General features: G+C 38.9%; 1 protein-coding gene across 1 annotated transcript in view; it reads left to right on the top strand.

Annotated features, from left to right (window-relative positions):
• Positions 1–18,717, top strand: part of LOC127413619 (bone morphogenetic protein 5-like) — a 72,765-nt gene extending 54,048 nt beyond the window's left edge. The window contains exons 3-7 of the mRNA XM_051650899.1: positions 3,613–3,761; positions 9,486–9,683; positions 13,508–13,584; positions 13,691–13,801; positions 18,169–18,717. Of these exons, the coding sequence (XP_051506859.1) occupies positions 3,613–3,761; positions 9,486–9,683; positions 13,508–13,584; positions 13,691–13,801; positions 18,169–18,318 (685 nt within the window). The 3' untranslated portion in view covers positions 18,319–18,717. The remainder of the gene's footprint in view (positions 1–3,612; positions 3,762–9,485; positions 9,684–13,507; positions 13,585–13,690; positions 13,802–18,168) is intronic.
• The last annotated feature ends 373 nt before the right edge of the window (positions 18,718–19,090 follow it).

Genomic DNA, 19,090 nt, shown 5'->3' with positions numbered 1-19,090 from the left:
CTCCGGCGACGTCAGCATTCTGATTTTCTTAGATCTTAGCTCTGCGTTCCACACCATCTCTCACAGTACACTTATCTCACATCTATCTGCTATCAGTATTAATGGCACTGCCCTCTCCTGGTTTACTTCATAGCTATCTGACCATCAACACTACGTGTTTATTCATCAGTCCAAGTCCACTACTGCTTCTGTTATTCATGGGGTCCCACAGGGTTCGGTGCTCGGACCACTACTCTTCATTATCTACATGCTTCTGCTTGGCTATATCATTCACCAACATGGTTTCAACTTTCACTGTTATGCTGATGATACTCAGCTCTACATTAGTTTTAAACCCACTGCTTCTATTCTTGCTGTCTCCATATCAGCATGTCTTAAAGATATTAATGTTTGGATGACTGGTAACTTCCTCTCATTTAACACTAATAAAACAGATTTATTATTAATAGGTCCATCACGCCTATCTTCACAACATGTCAACATTGCTGGCGTCCTCCACTGCTGTTACAAATCTATGCATTATCTTTGATTTTTCTCTCTCCTTCCTTCCTCATATTTCCTCACTCACTAAATCAGCTTTCTTCCATCTCCATCATATTGCTCAGCTTGGTCACATATTAGAGTTCAAGGATGCAGAGACCCTAGTTCACACCTTCATCACTTTCTGAATCGATTACTGCAATTCACTTTTCTATGGCCTGCCTAAAAAGACAATAAATAAGCTAAAATATATCCAAAACTCTGCGGCTCGGGTCCTCACTCACTTAAAGAAAATGTATCATATTTCACCTATTCTTCAAAGCCTAAATTGGCTGCCAGTTCTCTATCACATTCAATACAAGATACTCCTCATGACATTTAAATCGTTACATGGTCTTGCTCCTCCATACATTTTTAATCTCATTCATCCATACACTCCAGCTTGCTCACTTAGGTCCACAGACTCTAGCCTACTACAGGTACCACGGTTCAAGCTTTCATCCTTTGTTGGCAGGGCTTTCTGTATCTCTGCACCCTCATTATGGAACTCCATTCATCTTTCACTTCACAGCCTCATGACCCTACAAAAATTCAAAACTCAACTCAAAACATATCTCTTCTTTAGTTGTTACTCCATGTGATATTGTTGTGTGAAATGTGTATAACTTTGTTATCTCTGTCATTGTGTCTCTCTGAATTGTAAAGCGATCTTGAGTACCTAGAAAGGCGCTATATAAAATAAACATTTATCATTATTATTAATGTAAACTTGGATCCTAATCATACATTGTCTAATAGATATATGCCACAATTCCAGTTTGAATACAACTTCATGTAATTTAATCCGTTGCCATGACAACACTATTAAAGCTATCAAGCATCCCTTCAAAATTTTCCATCAGCAGTGTCTAAACAATTTTGAAGTGATTTGGGTAAATGTAAGAGGACTATTTCAAAGTGCCACACTTCCTGCTGCCAGTTGGTGGCGCTATGACCATGACCCATAATTGCCACATCAATGTGATTAGCCCCTATTACCAAACATACAGCTGAATTTTCATCAAAATCACAAAATGCACACAGAAGATTTAAGGCACTTCCTGTTTTCCATTTTTCGCCATACATTTATTGCTTCGGCATGGCGACACCATTCAAAATATCAAAAATCTGTTCACAATGTAGCATCTAAAATGTCTTGGCATGATGTTGCACAAATTTGGTGCCAGTCACATGAATCCCCTTATAGGAGTATTTAAAAGTTAAGAGCCTGCGATTTTCAGAAAATCCAAAATGGCTGACTTCCTGTTGGGCAGAGCTAATGACTGAGAGTATGAAAGTTGTTCAGCTTTATGAGAATTATATATGCACCAATTTTGGTGACTGTAGGTAAAAATTGGGGTGCTACACAGCCCCTCTTACATGCCTATTTTCAAGGGGGTGCTACAGAGCCCCCTTCCGCACTTTCAGTGCTTGGGCCCTAATAAAGAATAATCCTTAGAAGAACAATAGGGCCTCCGCATTTTCAATGCTTGGGCCCTAATAATAAGACAATCAGAATAAATACAATAGGGTTTCAGCACCTTCGGTGCTTGGACCCCTAATAATAAGAAAATCAATACAAATACAATATATATATATATATATATATATATATATATATATATATATATATTTTTTTTTTTTTTTTTTTTTTTTCAACATTCATATTACCAATTTAAGAATAGAGCACTAAAAAAACCCTTGTCTGTCAACCACTATAGCCTGTTAGGAGCGCATTGCATGTTCTCTCAGAAACATGCTGAATTTAGTGTTCCTGAGACAAATCTCACTATCTTTAAGCTCGTTCTCCATAAGTCAAGCATCAAGATACAGTATTCACAGACTTGCAGGCAAAAAGGATAATCTCACATTTTATTTAATCAACTCTCAGTTTTAGCTGTTCTTGTTTCTTCATGCCCTAACATCCATGGCCATGCGTAAAAGTGCTAGAGATTTTGTGATAGCAAAGTAGACATCAGGCTAATTTTACTTGTTCTTTGTTGCAATGCTGTCAATAGGCATAATTTTTCCAAGCGCTAAAAACATAACTTTTTTGCTCACATTTGCAATTAAAAATTATAACGTGCGAATACAAATGTTAACCCATTCGCACGTTATAATTTATAATCGCAAATGTGAGCAAAACTGTCGCAATGTGCAGCCCTGGCTAACTACCAAGTTCACATGTCTTTTTAAATTAAGAAGAATTTAAAATGTAATGTGTCAAACTACTTTTTACATACAAAGTAATCAGATTACAGTAATTAATTATTTTGTAATCAGATTGCACCCAACACTGGTTATGTTGTCATTGTGTTCCTTGTTGCTTTCTTGGCCAGGTCACTATTGTAAAAGAGATTTTATCTCATTGAGTTTTATCCAGGTTAAATAAGGGTTACTAACTAACTAACACTGATCTAAAGTACTCACTACAGTTTTTCTTGCATGACGAAATAAATTACTTTGTGAGTTTGCAGTCTGAATTGAATGTGATCATAAAATAATACAAAGACAATAAATCTTTCTATTGCGTCCTCATCACTGGTTGCATGTAACAACAAACATACAGAGCGACCAGGGTAGCCTGACTCTAAAATGAATGACTGTCACGTGCCAGGTCTTTTACACACTGAAGGTAAATAGAATATGTGAATATTGTGATGTAACAGAGAAACAGCAACAACTTGTGTAGTGCTCGTCCTCATCGTGGCATGCTGGGACACGTCACTGTCTCTGAACTCTTCTCCAGTGTCTGTGAGATGAGGGCCGTGCTCTCTCTCTGTGTGGCCCATGTGCTGTTCTGGAACGTACAGTTCAGTAGATGAACAGGAATGAACTGTTGACTAAACTGTGGTCGAGATGAAAAGACAGGCTTGAGAGAGAATGCACTCATTTCAACGTTTGTTTTTGTAACTTGTAATCAGCATTGCTATTGAAGACGTGGCATGACTGCAATTAGAAAAATCCTACTCATCCATCTTACATTTTAAACATGTCATTATAGTTTAGCAGTGATGTATCTGCATGGGACAGTGAAATATTAAAACATAATGTGAATCTTGACTTCATTGTGCATTCTCATCGTCTCATCAGGGATGCTGAAACATTCCTCTTGGACTGGAAAAAGATTCGAGCATCTGATGGAGGCTGGCTGGTGTTTGACATCACAGCTACCAGCAATCACTGGGTTCTGAACCCTCAGCAGAACATGGGCCTTCAACTCTGTGTGGAGACTACTGATGGTAAGACAGGCTGATTAAAGCATAATAGTTTAGCAATAATCTAACAAATGTAGTTTAGCAATAATGTATGATTAAACAATCATGCAAGGACAGTGCATTGTGACCAGAATTGTTGGGAAACAGTGCAAAGTTAACCTACAGTGATGGTTACTACAATATTACTATAGTAAAACCACAGTAACCATATAGAAAGTACAAAATTGCTTTAGTAAAACCATGGTTAATTTTAGTAAGGGCTAAGCAAATAGGGAGACAACATTAAATTTAACATAAATGTATATTTAAGATATATTAATAAACTAGACAATACCCTATTTTATATAACCAAATCAAAATATAAACAGAAGCAATACACTTAATATTTCGCTTCAAAAACAGAAGGAATTAAGGGAATTATTTATGTGAACTTGATCATTCAAAAGACCCGACTCAAGAGAACTGATACTAAATACAAGGGAATACATATACTTGAATTGGCAGAAAGAATCTGTCATGTCTAGATGTGTTTTTGTTCATGTCTTTTATTTTAAAGTTTAGTTCCTGTTCCTGTTCAGGTCATATGGTTTCATGACAAGTTATTTCCTGTTTCCATGCCATGTTTGATCCTGTTTCCCTCATGTTCATTGTGTCTGTTTCCCATTGGTTCATAGTCTTGTTATTGGTTCTGTCATGTCATTGGTTTATGCTTATTGTCTTGTTATCTTGTTTAGAGTTCTGTTTGTTCATTGGTTTATGTTTCCCATGTCCACGTATTTATACCCTCATGTTTGCCATGGTCCTTTGTCAGGTATTGTGTTTATGTAACATTGTTGGATTGTTCAAGTCAAGTCAAGTCTAGTTTAGTTCATGTTTATGTTTACTGTTCACGGTTTCTGGATTTCACTCTTCATGTAAATAAACACTGCAGGGTTCTTCACATCATCATCGTCTGCCTGTCATTGCTGCCAGCATTGTTACAGAATACCTTACAGCAAAATGAACCCAGCAGTTCAGCTTCTTCATTTACGTCAGGGGAATCGTCCCCTGGAGGAATATGTAGAAGACTTTTGTGCTCTGGCCAGCAGGGTCGATTTTAATAAGATTGCCCCCAAGGACTGTTTTCGCTTTGGGCTGAATGAGCCAATCTCCTCCTTGATGCCAGGCGTCTGGAGTACCTGACTCAATTTATCGACCTTGCCCTACTGATATGTGGTTCATCGTTCACTGTGGGGGAGATGGAGACCAAGCCAGCATCCCACATCATTGCCGCCGAGCCAGCGTCCCACGTCATGGCCGCCGAGCCAGGGTCCCACGTCATTGTTGCCGAGCCAGGGTCCCACGTCATGGTCGCCGAGCCAGGGTCCCACGTCATGGCCACCGAGCCAGGATCCCACGTCATGGCCGCCGAGCCAGGGTCCCACGTCATGGCCGCCGAGCCAGGGTCCCACGTCATGGTCGCCGAGCCAGGGTCCCACGTCATGGTCCCCGAGCCAGGGTCCCACGTCATGGCCGCCGAGCCAGGGTCCCACGTCATGGTCGCCAAGCCAGGGTCCCACGTCATGGTCCCCGAGCCAGGGTCCCACGTCATGGTCACAGAGCTTGTGCCACCTTCTGCCCCTGATCCTGAGTCAGCTCCATGCCATGTCACAGCCACGCCAGAGTCAGCTCCATGCCATGTCACAGTCACGCCTGAGTCAGCTCCATGCCATGTCACAGCCACGCCTGAGTCTGCTCCATGCCATGTCACTGCCACGCCTGAGTCTGCTCCATGCCATGTCACGCCTCGGCTTGCTCCATAACATGTCACGGCAATGCCTGAGTCTGCTCCATGCCATGTCACGGCCATGCCTGAGTCTGCTCCATGCCATGTCACGGCCACGCCTGAGTCTGCTCCATGCCATGTCACTGCCACGCCTGGGTCTGCTCCATGCCATGTCACCACCATGCCTGGGTCTTCTCCATGCCATGTCACCGCCATGCCTGAGTCTGCTCCATGCCATGTCACCGCCACGCCTGAGTCTGCTCCATGCCATGTCACCGCCACGCATGAGTCTGCTCCATGCCATGTCACTGCCACACCTGAGTCTGCTCCATGCCATGTCACCGCCATGCCTGAGTCTGCTCCACGCCATGTCACCGCCACGCCTGAGTCTGCTCCACGCCATGTCACCGCCATGCCTGAGTCTGCTCCATGCCATGTCACCGCCATGCCTGAGTCTGCTCCATGCCATGTCACCGCCATGCCTGAGTCTGCTCCATGCCATGTCACAGCCAAGCTTCAGTCTGCTCCATGCCATGTCTCAGCCAAGCCTGCTCCATGCCATGTCACAAGCAAGCCTCTGCTCCACAGTCCAGGCCCGCCTCTGCTCCACGGTCCAGGCCCACCTCTGCTCCATGGTCCAGACCCACCTCTGCTCCACGGTCCAGCGCTCACACCAGCCACGGCCAACGAGTCAGCATCCACGCCTACCATGGCCAAGTCAGGATACTGCCATACCATGTTACCACGTCATGCCATGTCGCCACGACCCCCGAACTCTGTGTTTTTGTTTTGGGGCATTGGGAGCCGCCCCTAGAGGGGGGGATATGTCACGTCTAGATGTGTTTTTGTTCATGTTTTGTGTCCATGTCTTTTATTTTAAAGTTTAGTTCCTGTTCAGGTCATGTGGTTTCATGTCATGTTATTTCCTGTTTCCATGACATGTTTGATCCTGTTTCCCTTATGTTCATTGTGTCTGTTTCCCATTGGTTCATAGTCGGTTTATTGGTTTATGCTTATTGTCTTGTTATCTTGTTTAGAGTTCTGTTTTTCCATTGGTTTATGTTTCCCATGTCCATGTATTTATACCCTCATGTTTGCCATGGTCCTTTGTCAGGTATTGTGTTTATGTAACATTGTAACATTGTTTATGTATGGATTGTTCAAGTCAAGTCTAGTTTAGTTCATGTTTATGTTTACTGTTCACGGTTTCTGGATTTCACTTTTCATGTAAATAAACACTGCACTTGGGTTCTTCACATCATCATCGTCTGCCTGTCATTGCTTCCAGCATCGTTACAGAATCGATACACTTAAAAAAAAAAAGAAAAGAAAATTTAAGCTCACTACTGGAAAAGCTACAATATTGAGAAAAACGCTAAACTAGTCAAGCTCCTGAAATATAGTTACAGTAAGTTAATAGCATTGCTACTTTTAGTTAACTAGTCCCCAACACTGGTGACCAGTGTTGTCAAGTTCCAAACAGCACCTGTAAAGTATCATAAAAGTAGTTCATGTGACTCACACACTATATTTCAAGTCTTCTGTAGCTAAAGATATGTTTGTGTGAGAAACAGGCTGAAATTCAAGTCATTATACACTGAAAATCTTCCACTTTGCTGTAGCCCTCAAAACTCATTCACACTTGTGCATATTCAAAGTTTATATGTGAGGGATTGATGTCAGTATTGCCAAACGGCACTTCTAACCTATCGTGACAAGCCAAGTTTGAATATGGGAATGACAAATAAACAAACACACAAATACATTTTCTGATGGATTTTCAGTGAATAACTACTTAAGTTTTAATCTGCTGCCCACACAGAGCTATTGTATGGTTTCAGAATATAGTCCATAAATTGTGTGAATTACTTATTAGCACTTTATTTTAAGTGTCCACAATAATGCACTAGTTAAACATGAATAAGACAGTAATTAATACTGTCAACACCAAATAAATGTCAAACAAATTAATAACTTGTGTAAGTAAATGTTTCACTTTAGAACAGTCAAATTGTCTTTATTTGAATATTTTAACAATCAAGTAGTAACAGTTAAGTAAAACCAATAGTAATTAGTCATAATCACAGCCTTAGTTCAATAAATCTAAAGTGATAGTTCACCCAAAAATGAAAATTCTCTCATCATTTACTCACCCTCATGCCATCCCAGATGTGTATGACTTTCTTTCTTCAGCAGAACACAAATGAAGATTTTTAAAAGAATATTTCAGATGTGTAGGTCCATAGAATGCAAGTGAATGGTAATCAGACCTTTATAGATCCAAAAAGGAGATAAAGGAAACATAGAAGTAATCCATATAACTCCAGTGTTTAAATCCACATATTCAGAAATGATATAATAGGTGTGGGCGAGAAACAGATCAAAATTTAAGTCCTTCTTTTACTCTAAATCACCACTGTCACTTTCACTTTTACATCTGAAAGTCACATGTGGTGCCTGTTTAGTTTCACTTTCACATATGAAAGTGAAAGTGGAAATTTAGAGTAAAAAATGACTTTAATATAGTTCTGTTCCTCACCCACACCTTTTATATTGCTTCTGAAGTTTTAATTACTGGAGTCAGATTACTTTTGTTTCCTTTATGTGGTTTTTGGAGCTTCAAAATGTTGGCACCCATTCACTTACATTGTATGGACCTTCAGAGCTGAAATATTCTTCTAAAAATCTTTGTTTGCATTCTGATGAAGAAAGAAAGGCATACACATCTGGGATGGCATGAGGGTGAGTAAATGATGAGAGAATTTTCATTTTTGGGTGACATTTCCCTTTAAAATATCACCTAATAAGTGCAAAACAAAGCACTAACAGTCTTTAATAGAAGATTTTAGTCATTTATTAGTAACAGCTTTGCAAAGAAATACTAATCAGCCTTAATTACTTGTTTAATATTGTTTGGTTAAATTAAAATATGATTAATTTGATTATTTTATTTTATTCATTAATTAGATTACTTTTTAGTTTTACACAAAAGTAAGATTTTTCATAAGTTGTAAACTATGGCTAAAATAGCCTTACTATACATGCAGTTAACTATTAATAACTTTTTTATTCATGCTCTACTAGAGCATTATTGCGGACCCTTAAAATAAAGTGTTTTCTTTGGTGCTTTTTTGCTCCCATTTGGGGCTGAACAACCCCTGGTCAGTATATTCCTTCGTGGCATGGAGAACTGCTGTGGAGCTTTCTTCGAAAGTTCTCGAAAGAAAGTCAAATGGGTTTGGAACGATGAGGGTGAGTAAATAATGACATAATTTTCATTTTTTGTTAAACTATTCCTTTAAATGCACATTATAGGTACTTCGGCCAAATATTATTACATTTTCTGTGAACTAGATTAAACAATTGCATTATGTCAATATAACAATGGTGACTGTTCATGTGGGGTGTGGTTTGTATTTCTGCTGTATTGTATTGATTTCTATGCCAGATCACGAGCACATGTTATGTTAAATATTTGTTGGGGAATTTATTTAATGATAACCATTTGGTCAATTTAAAGCTGCAGTCGTATTTTAGTGTTCCTTCATGCAGAGAATGTTTTATTGTTTTAATTATTATTGCATTCCCTGTTTACTGGAAATAAGAATCATGAAATGCAGCTGGTTTCATTTCTTTTCACATGGTCATTACATTTGCTTTAAAATGGACCACATTGAGATGCTTTTGACTGCAGAAGGATCATCTTTGAGTCACGACTACGCCCAGCATTTACTCTTTCTTAAAGGGAACCTGATGCTATAAAGTCGTCCGTTTATCAGATCAGTTTTCAGCCCACTCCCTCATTGTTTGACATTGTTTGACATTGAGTATCTGTGTGTACTGTAGTAACTGCCAAAAATCGTTCTGGTGATTTTGTCACAAGAGGTTTTCTTTATGTTAATCGTGGCTGTTTTACTAAATGATCAGATATGTACACCTTAAACTTTTTTTGTAACATCTGAGACACATCTCTTTGTGTGCAGGTAGAAGCATCAGCATGAAATCTGCTGGCATCATAGGAAGGAACGGACCTCAGTCCAAACAGCCATTCCTTGTCGCTTTTTTCAAAGCAAGTGAGGTTCTGCTCCGTTCTGTAAGGGCCACAGGAGGGAAAAGGAAGAGCCACAACAGAAATAAAACAAAAACTCAGCAGAAATCCTCACCGGCTCTTAAAAGTGGAGGTGCAGTATTTTTTAATTTCATTTGAAAACACAACTTAATGGTGCTGTAAGCCATTTCGCCCAACTTTGCTTAGCCTTAGACGGTACACCCACGGATCTTCCACTGTCTGTTCACTGACCATCTAATGCATATTGCACACATAAGCACTTTCTTGATTGGGCAAGCTCTAATCTGATTGGCTGACAGGTAGTAAGGGCACACAGTCTGCCTGGAAACCACCTGTATACAAGGCACTGGGGTTGACATAGTGAGCAAATTTGAGGAAGAGCTAATCACCGGATTTGAAGTTTCATAGTTAATTGGCTTTAGTTCTTTTAGAGAGTTTTGTTTGAGGCACTTAGTTACAAGTAAAATAAATATCCACAAGCAGAACTGTGTGTTATAGAGCCCCTTAGAGGACAGAGAGTGTATTTATTTTTTTAAATAGTTTTGCTGTCCTTCGCAATAGTTTACGTTCCCTTGCTGTTGCTTTATCCATCCCTTTTGAAAATTGACAATGGTTTTACAACGGTAACTATAGTTCAACTATGGTATTTGAAGTAAAACCACAACCACAAGATTTACCATGGTGTTACTAGAGTAATAGTATTTTAACCACCAAATTTGTCGTAAAACCATCGTAATAGTACAAGAAAACCAAAACTATGGTAAAATAATTGCTTAAATAATGTAAAATGAAATTAATTAATTTGTATTTTATTTATTTATTTATTATTATTATTTTTTTTTTGTTTTTGTGCCAGTCTGTTATTTGTTGTATAATCTATTTCAGATGTACCCACTCCTAAACAGCATGTAAAAACAAAGCTAACTGTTGACAGTTGGTTACTTTACATGTCAGTTAGACAGTCTCTTTCTGCCTAAGTGGGTGGTTCTTGGCCGCAATAAGCTGCAATATGGACCATACTTCATGTTGTAAGTCAAGAGGCAAGCTAAGCAAAACTAGACCAATCCAGATTTAGCCATTGAATCAGACCACCCTCTCCCCAAAACCCATCATCTAAAGACATGTCAGCAAACACGAACACGCAAAAGGACTGACAGGAAAAGTGCCTCAAAGTGTTCTGATTGGAAATTGCAATGCAATGCAAAAAAAGCTATAGAGCGCAACAGTCCGGACATAAAAATCCCATTCATTTTTTTCCTTCTGTTAAAGCCATCAAGCTGCATTACTTCAACTTCATTTTTAAAGAGATGTGTTTAGTAGCAGAATTGCTGGTGAAGAACAACACTACCCATGATCCTGAAGAGAAATTAATCAAAGACTCATGGTAAACAAAGGGGACAGAAAGAGCTCTGTAGTGACTGCCCACTCCCATGTTACACTGTGAATGATGCAATCGAGTCAGTCTCCAGATCAGGGAGTAAAAACTAATTATTTCAGCAGAAACAGTATTTTTTAATTCCGGTTATGCCGTTCTTCAGATTCCATTCCAAATGGTTACCGGTTAGAACTAAATAAAAGAAAGGTTAATAATGTTGTTTTTAAAATGACAGTACTCTGTGCAAAGGGTGGGTGATATACCAGTTGCAGTGTTTCTAGATCTCACAAGAGAAACGAGGCACCTGTTTTGGAAATCAAAAAACAAAATAAGGGACTTTAATAATAAAAGCGATTCATTTTTTTTTCCCATGTGGGGGAATTTTCAAGATAGATATCATAATAAGCATAGTATACAGTAGTCTATATATCCCCATAATTTTTTTAAATTTGTTAAATCAATTAATAGCCAATATCTCTCTCTCCTGCATGCACACACTGCGTTGACACGTAACGTCACCTTTTGTGTGCCGAATGATTTTTATTTTTTAAAAATAGATTTTTAAAATAGTGGTTTCCTTCAGAATCAAAGTGCATGCTCACAGTATGTTTTACTAAAAAGATAGAATCCTAATTTTTCAGGCAATAGGAAGTGCTGTAACACCGAATTTACTGTGATAAACCATTTGGTCTTTGGTTTCATAAAACAATTCTCAGAACAAAATTAACTGGTTATTAACCAGTTACCAGCATTTAAAAATAATATATTCATTCTGGAACAATTGAAAGGGATTTTGTTCTCATATTTCAGCAAAAAATTTTGTTCCGTTTTGTTTTTGTTTTTAGTCCCGACTCCAGGTATTTGTACATATCTGAATACTCTGCAATACAATTTAAAATCAATTGTTTCTTTACTTACATATATGCAACAAATTTAAATGAATAGTTTTATATCTTTCCATTATATTAAATTTGATTACGTAATTCGCAATGCTTCGTGGGATTGTAGTCCATTCCCTCATGAAAGACATTAAGTAATCAGTAATGTACCTTTGTCTTTTTGTCCAATTTTCAAATATATACACTGGCGGCCAAAAGTTTGGAATAATGTACAAATCTTGCTGTTTCGGAAGGAAATTGGTACTATAATTCACCAAAGTGGCATTCAACTGATCACAAAGTATAGTCAGGACATTACTGATGTAAAAAACAGCACCACTATTAGAAAAAAAGTCATTTTTGATCAAATCTAGACAGGCCCCATTTCCAGCAGCCATCACTCCAACACCTTATCCTTGAGTAATCATGCTAAATTGATCATTTGGTACAAGAAAATCACTTGCCATTATATCAAACACTGCTGAAAGCTATTTGGTTCATTAAATGAAGCTTAACATTGTCTTTGTATTTGTCTCTGTGTCTATTGCATATTGTTGCCACAATATGCAATAGACTGGCATGTTTTAAGGTGAATATTATGTCAAAAATGGCAAAAAAGGAACAGCTTTCTCTAGACACTCATCAGTCAATGATTGTTTTGATGAATGAAGGCTATACAATGCTTGAAATTGCCAAAAAACTGAAGATTTCATACAAATGTGTACACTACAGTCTTCAAAGACAAAGGACAACTGGCTCTAACAAGGACAGAAAGAGATGTGGAAGGCCAGATGTACAAATAAACAAGAGGATAAGTACATCAGAGTCTCTAGTTTGAGAAATAGATGCCTCACATGTCCTCAGATGACAGCTTCATTGAATTCTACCTGCTCAACACCAGTTTCATGTACAACAGTAAAGAGAAGACTCAGGGGTGCAGGCCTTATGGGAAGAATTGAAAAAAAAAAAAAGAAAAAAAAAAGACACTTTTGAAACAGAAAAACAAAAAGAAAAGGTTAGAGTGGGCAAAGAAACACAGACATTGGACAACAGATAATTGGAAAAGAGTGTTATGGATCTTAACCCCATTGAGCTTTTGTGGGATCAGTTAGACTGTAAGGTGTGTGAGAAGTGCCCGACAAGACAGCCACATCTATGGCAAGTGCTACAGGAAGCGTGGGGTGAAATTGTCACCTGAGTATCTGGACAAAGTGACAGCTAGAATGCCAAGGATCTGCAAAGCTATCATTGCTGCACGTGGAGGATTTTTTGATGAGAACTCTTTGAAGTAGTTTAAGAAGTTCTGAAAATTTGTTTTCAAATTGTAATAGTGATTTTCTTACGTTATTAATGTCCTGACTATACATTGTGATCAGTTCAATAAAAGTACCAACAACCCAGCTTCCATTAAAAATAGTTTGCATCACCTTTAAATTGCATTTAAATAGTTGCTGTACTTTTCTGTCATAAAAGACAGATTATCAAGCTCTAGAATACCTCATGACCTTACCTGATTGTTTTGTGAATGTAGGGGGTCTTTGCTTCAATCACTGTATTTACAAAGATGTCCTGCCAGCTGCAAATATAAAGTACAGCACATTGAGCCCACACATGCTCGTAGACTAAACAACACCACTACTGCAGTGTTTGAAGAATCAATGTTGTTTTGTTGTCGTTATCTAGATCAAAACACCAGTGAGCAGAGGCAAGCCTGCAAGAAGCATGAACTTTATGTTAGCTTCCGCGACTTAGGATGGCAGGTAAACGCATGTGGTGGCTCGCAAGGAATCAATCAATTAAATGAGTGTTCTCATGCACAAGATAGTTCCTTTGTTTATGCATACATCTCTCTTTCTCTCAATGTAGGACTGGATTATTGCTCCTGAAGGCTATGCAGCCTTTTATTGCGATGGAGAATGTTCATTTCCACTGAATGCGCATATGAATGCAACAAACCATGCTATTGTGCAGACCTTGGTGAGTGTGTATTGTTTCATTATAGAATATTTCTCACAAAGCACAACAAAAGGGTTCCAGAAGTAAAAATCACATTTGTTTTCTTCATAGAGAAATTTATTTTTTATGGTAGTGTGTAAAACTTTAAAAAGGGCAGACCTACCATGAGCTCTAAAGTTAAGTGAAGATATATGATTCTGTTGAACCAAAAACTGTTATTTCAGTTTAATTATATAAAAAAATTGCATACTTTTTAAGTATATAGCACACAAAAAGAAATGTGACAGTTGAGTAGGATGTTCAAAAATTTTGTATTCATGATACAGCTGGTGAACAATACTGAGATGAACTACTACATCTGCTGAGATGGTGAAGTGTGCATACAGTGGACACTTTACTATCCCATGAGATCTGAGGAGTCGTCATATTAATATATATATATATATATATATATATATATATTAATCAAAAATTGGTTGGAGAATCATAAGACAGGTGGCTCTTTTCAAGTCTAAGTTCTATAGGTAACAAGAAAGTTGTTCCTTGTGGTTAAATTGTACATGTAGACCTATAACAACACAGAGTGAATTATCTTTCCACGACACATTGTGAATGTAATCAAGTCAGTCGCCATACACTCTCAAACTGATTATACAGTATATTACTATTATTATATTTTACAAAGATAAGAGTGTATAATCTCTGAATGTGGGCATTACAGAAGGTCATGTGCTCTGGATTCATCCATCAAAATAAAAATCTTTGAAATAACAAGGACTTAATAAATGACTAAATTTAGGCATGAAACTCTGAATAGCGCAAGCTGATAGGTTCTTTGAACTTGTTATCCGTTAGCCAATCAGCTCACTCACATATGATCGTCCAATCAGCTCACATGGTGATATGTCCTTTTACGTGTTATCGGGTAGCCAGTCAACCGAAGTGCTCTCTCTTTGCCTAACATTTAAATTTGCTTAGTTTGCAAGTAAGCCAGTTTCACTGCAGCGTGCTGCGAGAGTTTTTCTCTGAAAATTCTATTTGCTCAGGTTGCTGGGCTTTTTCTCTATAAGACTGCATGGTAAGGTCTGCTTTTGGCCACAAAACATAGAATCACATCTTTATTAAATTAAGCTGTAGTCAAATCTGGCACTCGCACACATTCTATTTTAGAATTCTATCTTTTTCTCCCCAATTTGGAATGCCCAATTCCCAATACTCTCTAAGTCCTCGTGGTGGCTTAGTGACTCACCTCAATCTGGGTGGCAGAGGTCAAATCTCAGTTGCCTCCGTGTCTGAGACCATCAATCCGCACATCTTATCACGTGGCTTGTTGAGTGCATTTCCGTGGAGACGTAGCACTTGTGGAGGCCCACACTATTCTCCGCGGCATCCATGCACAACTCACCACGTGCCTCACCAAGAGCGAGAACCACACATTATAGGGACCACGCGTAGCTTACCCCATGTGACTCTACCCTCCCTAACAACCAGGCCAATTTGGTTGCTTAGGAGACCTGGCTAGAGTCACTCAGCATGCCCTGGATTTGAACTCGCGACTCCAGGGGTGGTAGTCAGCGTCAATACTTGCTGAGCTACCCAGGCCCCCCTACTTAGGTCATTAGTTTAAATAAATCCACACCTACTGTAGCTAGGCTTAGTCACTAGATTGGTCCAGGTACACATTATGAGTCAGGTCACTAGACGTTTAAGCCTTTCAGCCAAGCAGACCCAGGCTCACATAGATTTAGTTAATTAGAGTCGACAAAGTAGGCCAAGGCACACCTAGCTAGCATACACTCTGTGGACATGGCTCTTTGGAGCAGCAGCAGTACACAAGTCTTGGCAGTAGATCTGCTTGTTTGGGGGGCTATGATTTTTGTTATGCATTTCTGCAGGTTCCTTGCTTCGTTGGGGTATTTTATTTATGTCTGATTGTGCAGCAGCATGGCATACATGCTTGATGCAGTATGTCTTGTGTTTTTCTAACTGTGCAGCAGCAGCATGTCCACATGTTTAACTCCGTATGTCTTTGTATGTTGTAGCAGTAGCAAGTCTTCATACTTGCTCTGCAGCAGCAGCAGTGTAGCAGATCTAGTCCACCAAGACCAATATCTTATCAAAATGGCATAACCGCATTAACATGCTTAATCTTTCTGAAAGTTCAGGCATGAAATTCTTCACATTTTTTATTCATTAGCCAATCAACTCACTTACATGTAATATGTAAAGCCAGTCGGCTCACATGGTGTAAGCTGATAGTTCCTTTGACATGCTATCGAGTAGCCAATCAAATTGTGTACTCTTTGCCTAAAATTTAAATTTACTCAGTTTGCAAGTAAGCCGGTTTCACTGCAGTTCAGTCCAGAATTTACTTCCAGCGACTTTGTTCACCGAATATAGATGTTGTTTTTTTTGCTGCTCTCTGGTGCAACCTCGTGGCACAAGGAAGTAATGTCCGACTTGAAACTGTAGCCATACAATCTCCATCTCGCTGGACGAGTTGAGATTACTCTGTGTTCAACCAAACACTCTAACGGATCCGAAGGAGACCGCCGAGCAATTCGCATCTTCATCCGTTTGCCTACAGAAGTGAAGAGATTCCATCTTCAATCAAGTCGACATTTCTGAGTTCTCCGCCAGCCCACCGAGAATCAACAGCCGTACCGCCCGCCGACAATCAACAGCCGTACCGCCCGCCGACAGAGCAAGGAAACGGCCTCCCGTCATCACCCGAGCCTCAAGGAACCGGGTCAAAGTTAAAGGATGGAGGAAAACACATTCTACCTGTGTCCTCATGCGATACAAGTAAGAGGTTTACGTCTGGGCAGAGATAGAATATTATAACGTGTTATTCTTGTGTTTCAAGGTTTTTGCTTGTACAGTTTACGGACCACCATGTCCGCTCATTATTAATACTCAGGGTATTAATTATCACAAATTTGTTTTGCTGTATTGTGGTCCAACCAAATTGGATTGTGCAATTTCGCCATCGCGGGTGAGACAGCAACTGAGTTCATCCATTAAAGAGTCAAATAATGCAGAACTTTTATGAGCCCGCTCGTAAAACCGCGTCTCTGAGTGATGAACACAGCTGCTTTCTCTCCCGCTATCGTGAAATCGGCTGTAGGGCTGTCACTTAATCATCTCTCTCTCTCTCTCTCTCTCTCTCACTAATCACACACACACACACACACACACACTGTCACACACACACACCTTATGTGTTATAGGATTATTTTGATTTCCATATCTAATCATATCACTGTTTAGTTTGTAGTTGTAAGTCGGAAGTTTATTGACTGCATTGTATTAATTATTAATTGATATTACTGCATAAATAAACTTTTGTTTATATTACAAAGAGAAGTGTTTTGGTTTGTTTTACATACACGTGTGTCATGCTGACAGGATGTCAGTGCTCAGATTCAAACCTTCATTCATTGTTTTTTTCCCGAAAATTGATATTCTTCGGAAGCCGATTTTCCTAAGAAAATAATCTAATATTGAGACTGTTTTACTATTTGGTTATTAGTCCCTGATTTCAGGGTGGTGCCCCGTCAATGTTAATCCTTATTAATATTCTATTGATTTTTGATAATTGATAATTATCTTTGATGATTGTTGAATTTGAATGATCAATAAGCTAGTGTTAATTTTAATTAATGTTTCATCGATGTTAACAATTAACGATTATCTTTGATAATTGTTGATTTTAAAGGATTAAAAAAGCTAACATTGATTCTCATCAATGTTCTATTGATTTTAATAATTAGTAATTATCTTTGATAATTATTAATTATTGCTAATAACCAAACTTGCTCCTAAACATAGCACACTACATTTACTGGAGCCCCATATGAGGTTTTAATGAGTTAGATCCAATTAATTAATTTAAATATTAATTAATAACTACAGAAATAATTATTAATTATTTCTGATAGTAACACTGATCTAAACAACCAGTAAAGCCCTTCAAAACCCTCCACCTCCCAGGCTCCACCGGTCTAGATCAGTTACATAGGGATAGTATTTATGTCTAATTGTGCAGTAGCATATCATACATGCTTGTTGCAGCATGTCTACTGTTTTGTGCAGTGGAAGCAGCATGTCCACATGCTTATCTCAGTATGTTTTTGTATGTTCAAGCAGTAGCAAGTCTACGTACTTACTCTGCTGCACCTGCAGAAGTGTAGCAGATCTAGTCTGCCAAGACCAATAGCATCCTATTGGATTGGATCCCTATGGAGAAAACGAATAAGAAAAAATACTTCCAAAACCAACGACACTGAAAAAGTGGATGATCACTGTTGTTCTCTGTTGCAAAATTACAAAGCTTTAACATTATTGTCCCACTTCATAGACTTCTTTTCTTTATTTTACCTTTGCAGGTCCATTTAATGTTCCCTGATAATGTGCCAAAGCCTTGCTGTGCACCCACCAAACTGAACGCCATTTCAGTGCTGTATTTTGATGACAGCTCAAATGTTATTCTGAAGAAGTATAGGAATATGGTGGTGAGATCCTGTGGCTGTCATTGAAGACATGAATTTTCTGTGATATATGACATAGTTTTTTTTTTTTTTTTACATTTGATGTACAGTATTATGTATATATTAGATTATAATTCCTCTTATTTATTTGGGTTTGCTTTGTAATAACTTTTTTTATATGAGAGATGTAGATGTCAGTTACAAGTTACCACTCTTACCACAGATCCATGGTCGATTGCTCTTTTCCTGAGTTTATGTATTAGGCCAGAGACTTCAAAATTGAGGAACTTAGTCAGGGTGGATGGCATATTTATTTTTTCACCATTGAAAACAAGGCTGTAAGGAATAAAACGTCCTTGTTTCTTTCATAACCTCCATTCCCTGATGGAGGGAACGAGACATTGTGTCGATGTAGTGACACTAGGGGTCGCCCTTGGAAGCCCCAAACACCTCTGATCTTTGAGAAAAGGCCAGTGGGAATTGGCCCATGGACATACGGGTATAAAAGGAGCTGGCTCGCAACCACTCATTCAGGTTTTGTGCTGAGGAGCCGAGACAAAGTCCAGCGGGTAGTTCAGAGTTTTGGCAGGAGGGACACAACATCTCATTCCCTCCATCAGGGAACGGAGGTTACGAAAGTAACCAGGACATTCCCTATCTGTCACTTACTCGATGTTGTCGAATGCCCACCTCACACCTCGAGTCTGACGCCAGTGCTGAAGCGATCTCATATGCATTGACCCGAGCGGCGTTACCACTGTCAAGGATGCCATATGCCCCAGGAGCCTATGAAAATGCTTCAGTGGGACCGCCATGCTCT

This window comes from Myxocyprinus asiaticus, chromosome 23 (genome assembly GCF_019703515.2).
Source record: "Myxocyprinus asiaticus isolate MX2 ecotype Aquarium Trade chromosome 23, UBuf_Myxa_2, whole genome shotgun sequence".
NCBI classification, from domain to species: Eukaryota; Metazoa; Chordata; class Actinopteri; order Cypriniformes; family Catostomidae; genus Myxocyprinus; species Myxocyprinus asiaticus.
Note: the sequence above shows the minus strand (reverse complement) of the source record. Positions and strands in the feature narration are given on the sequence as shown.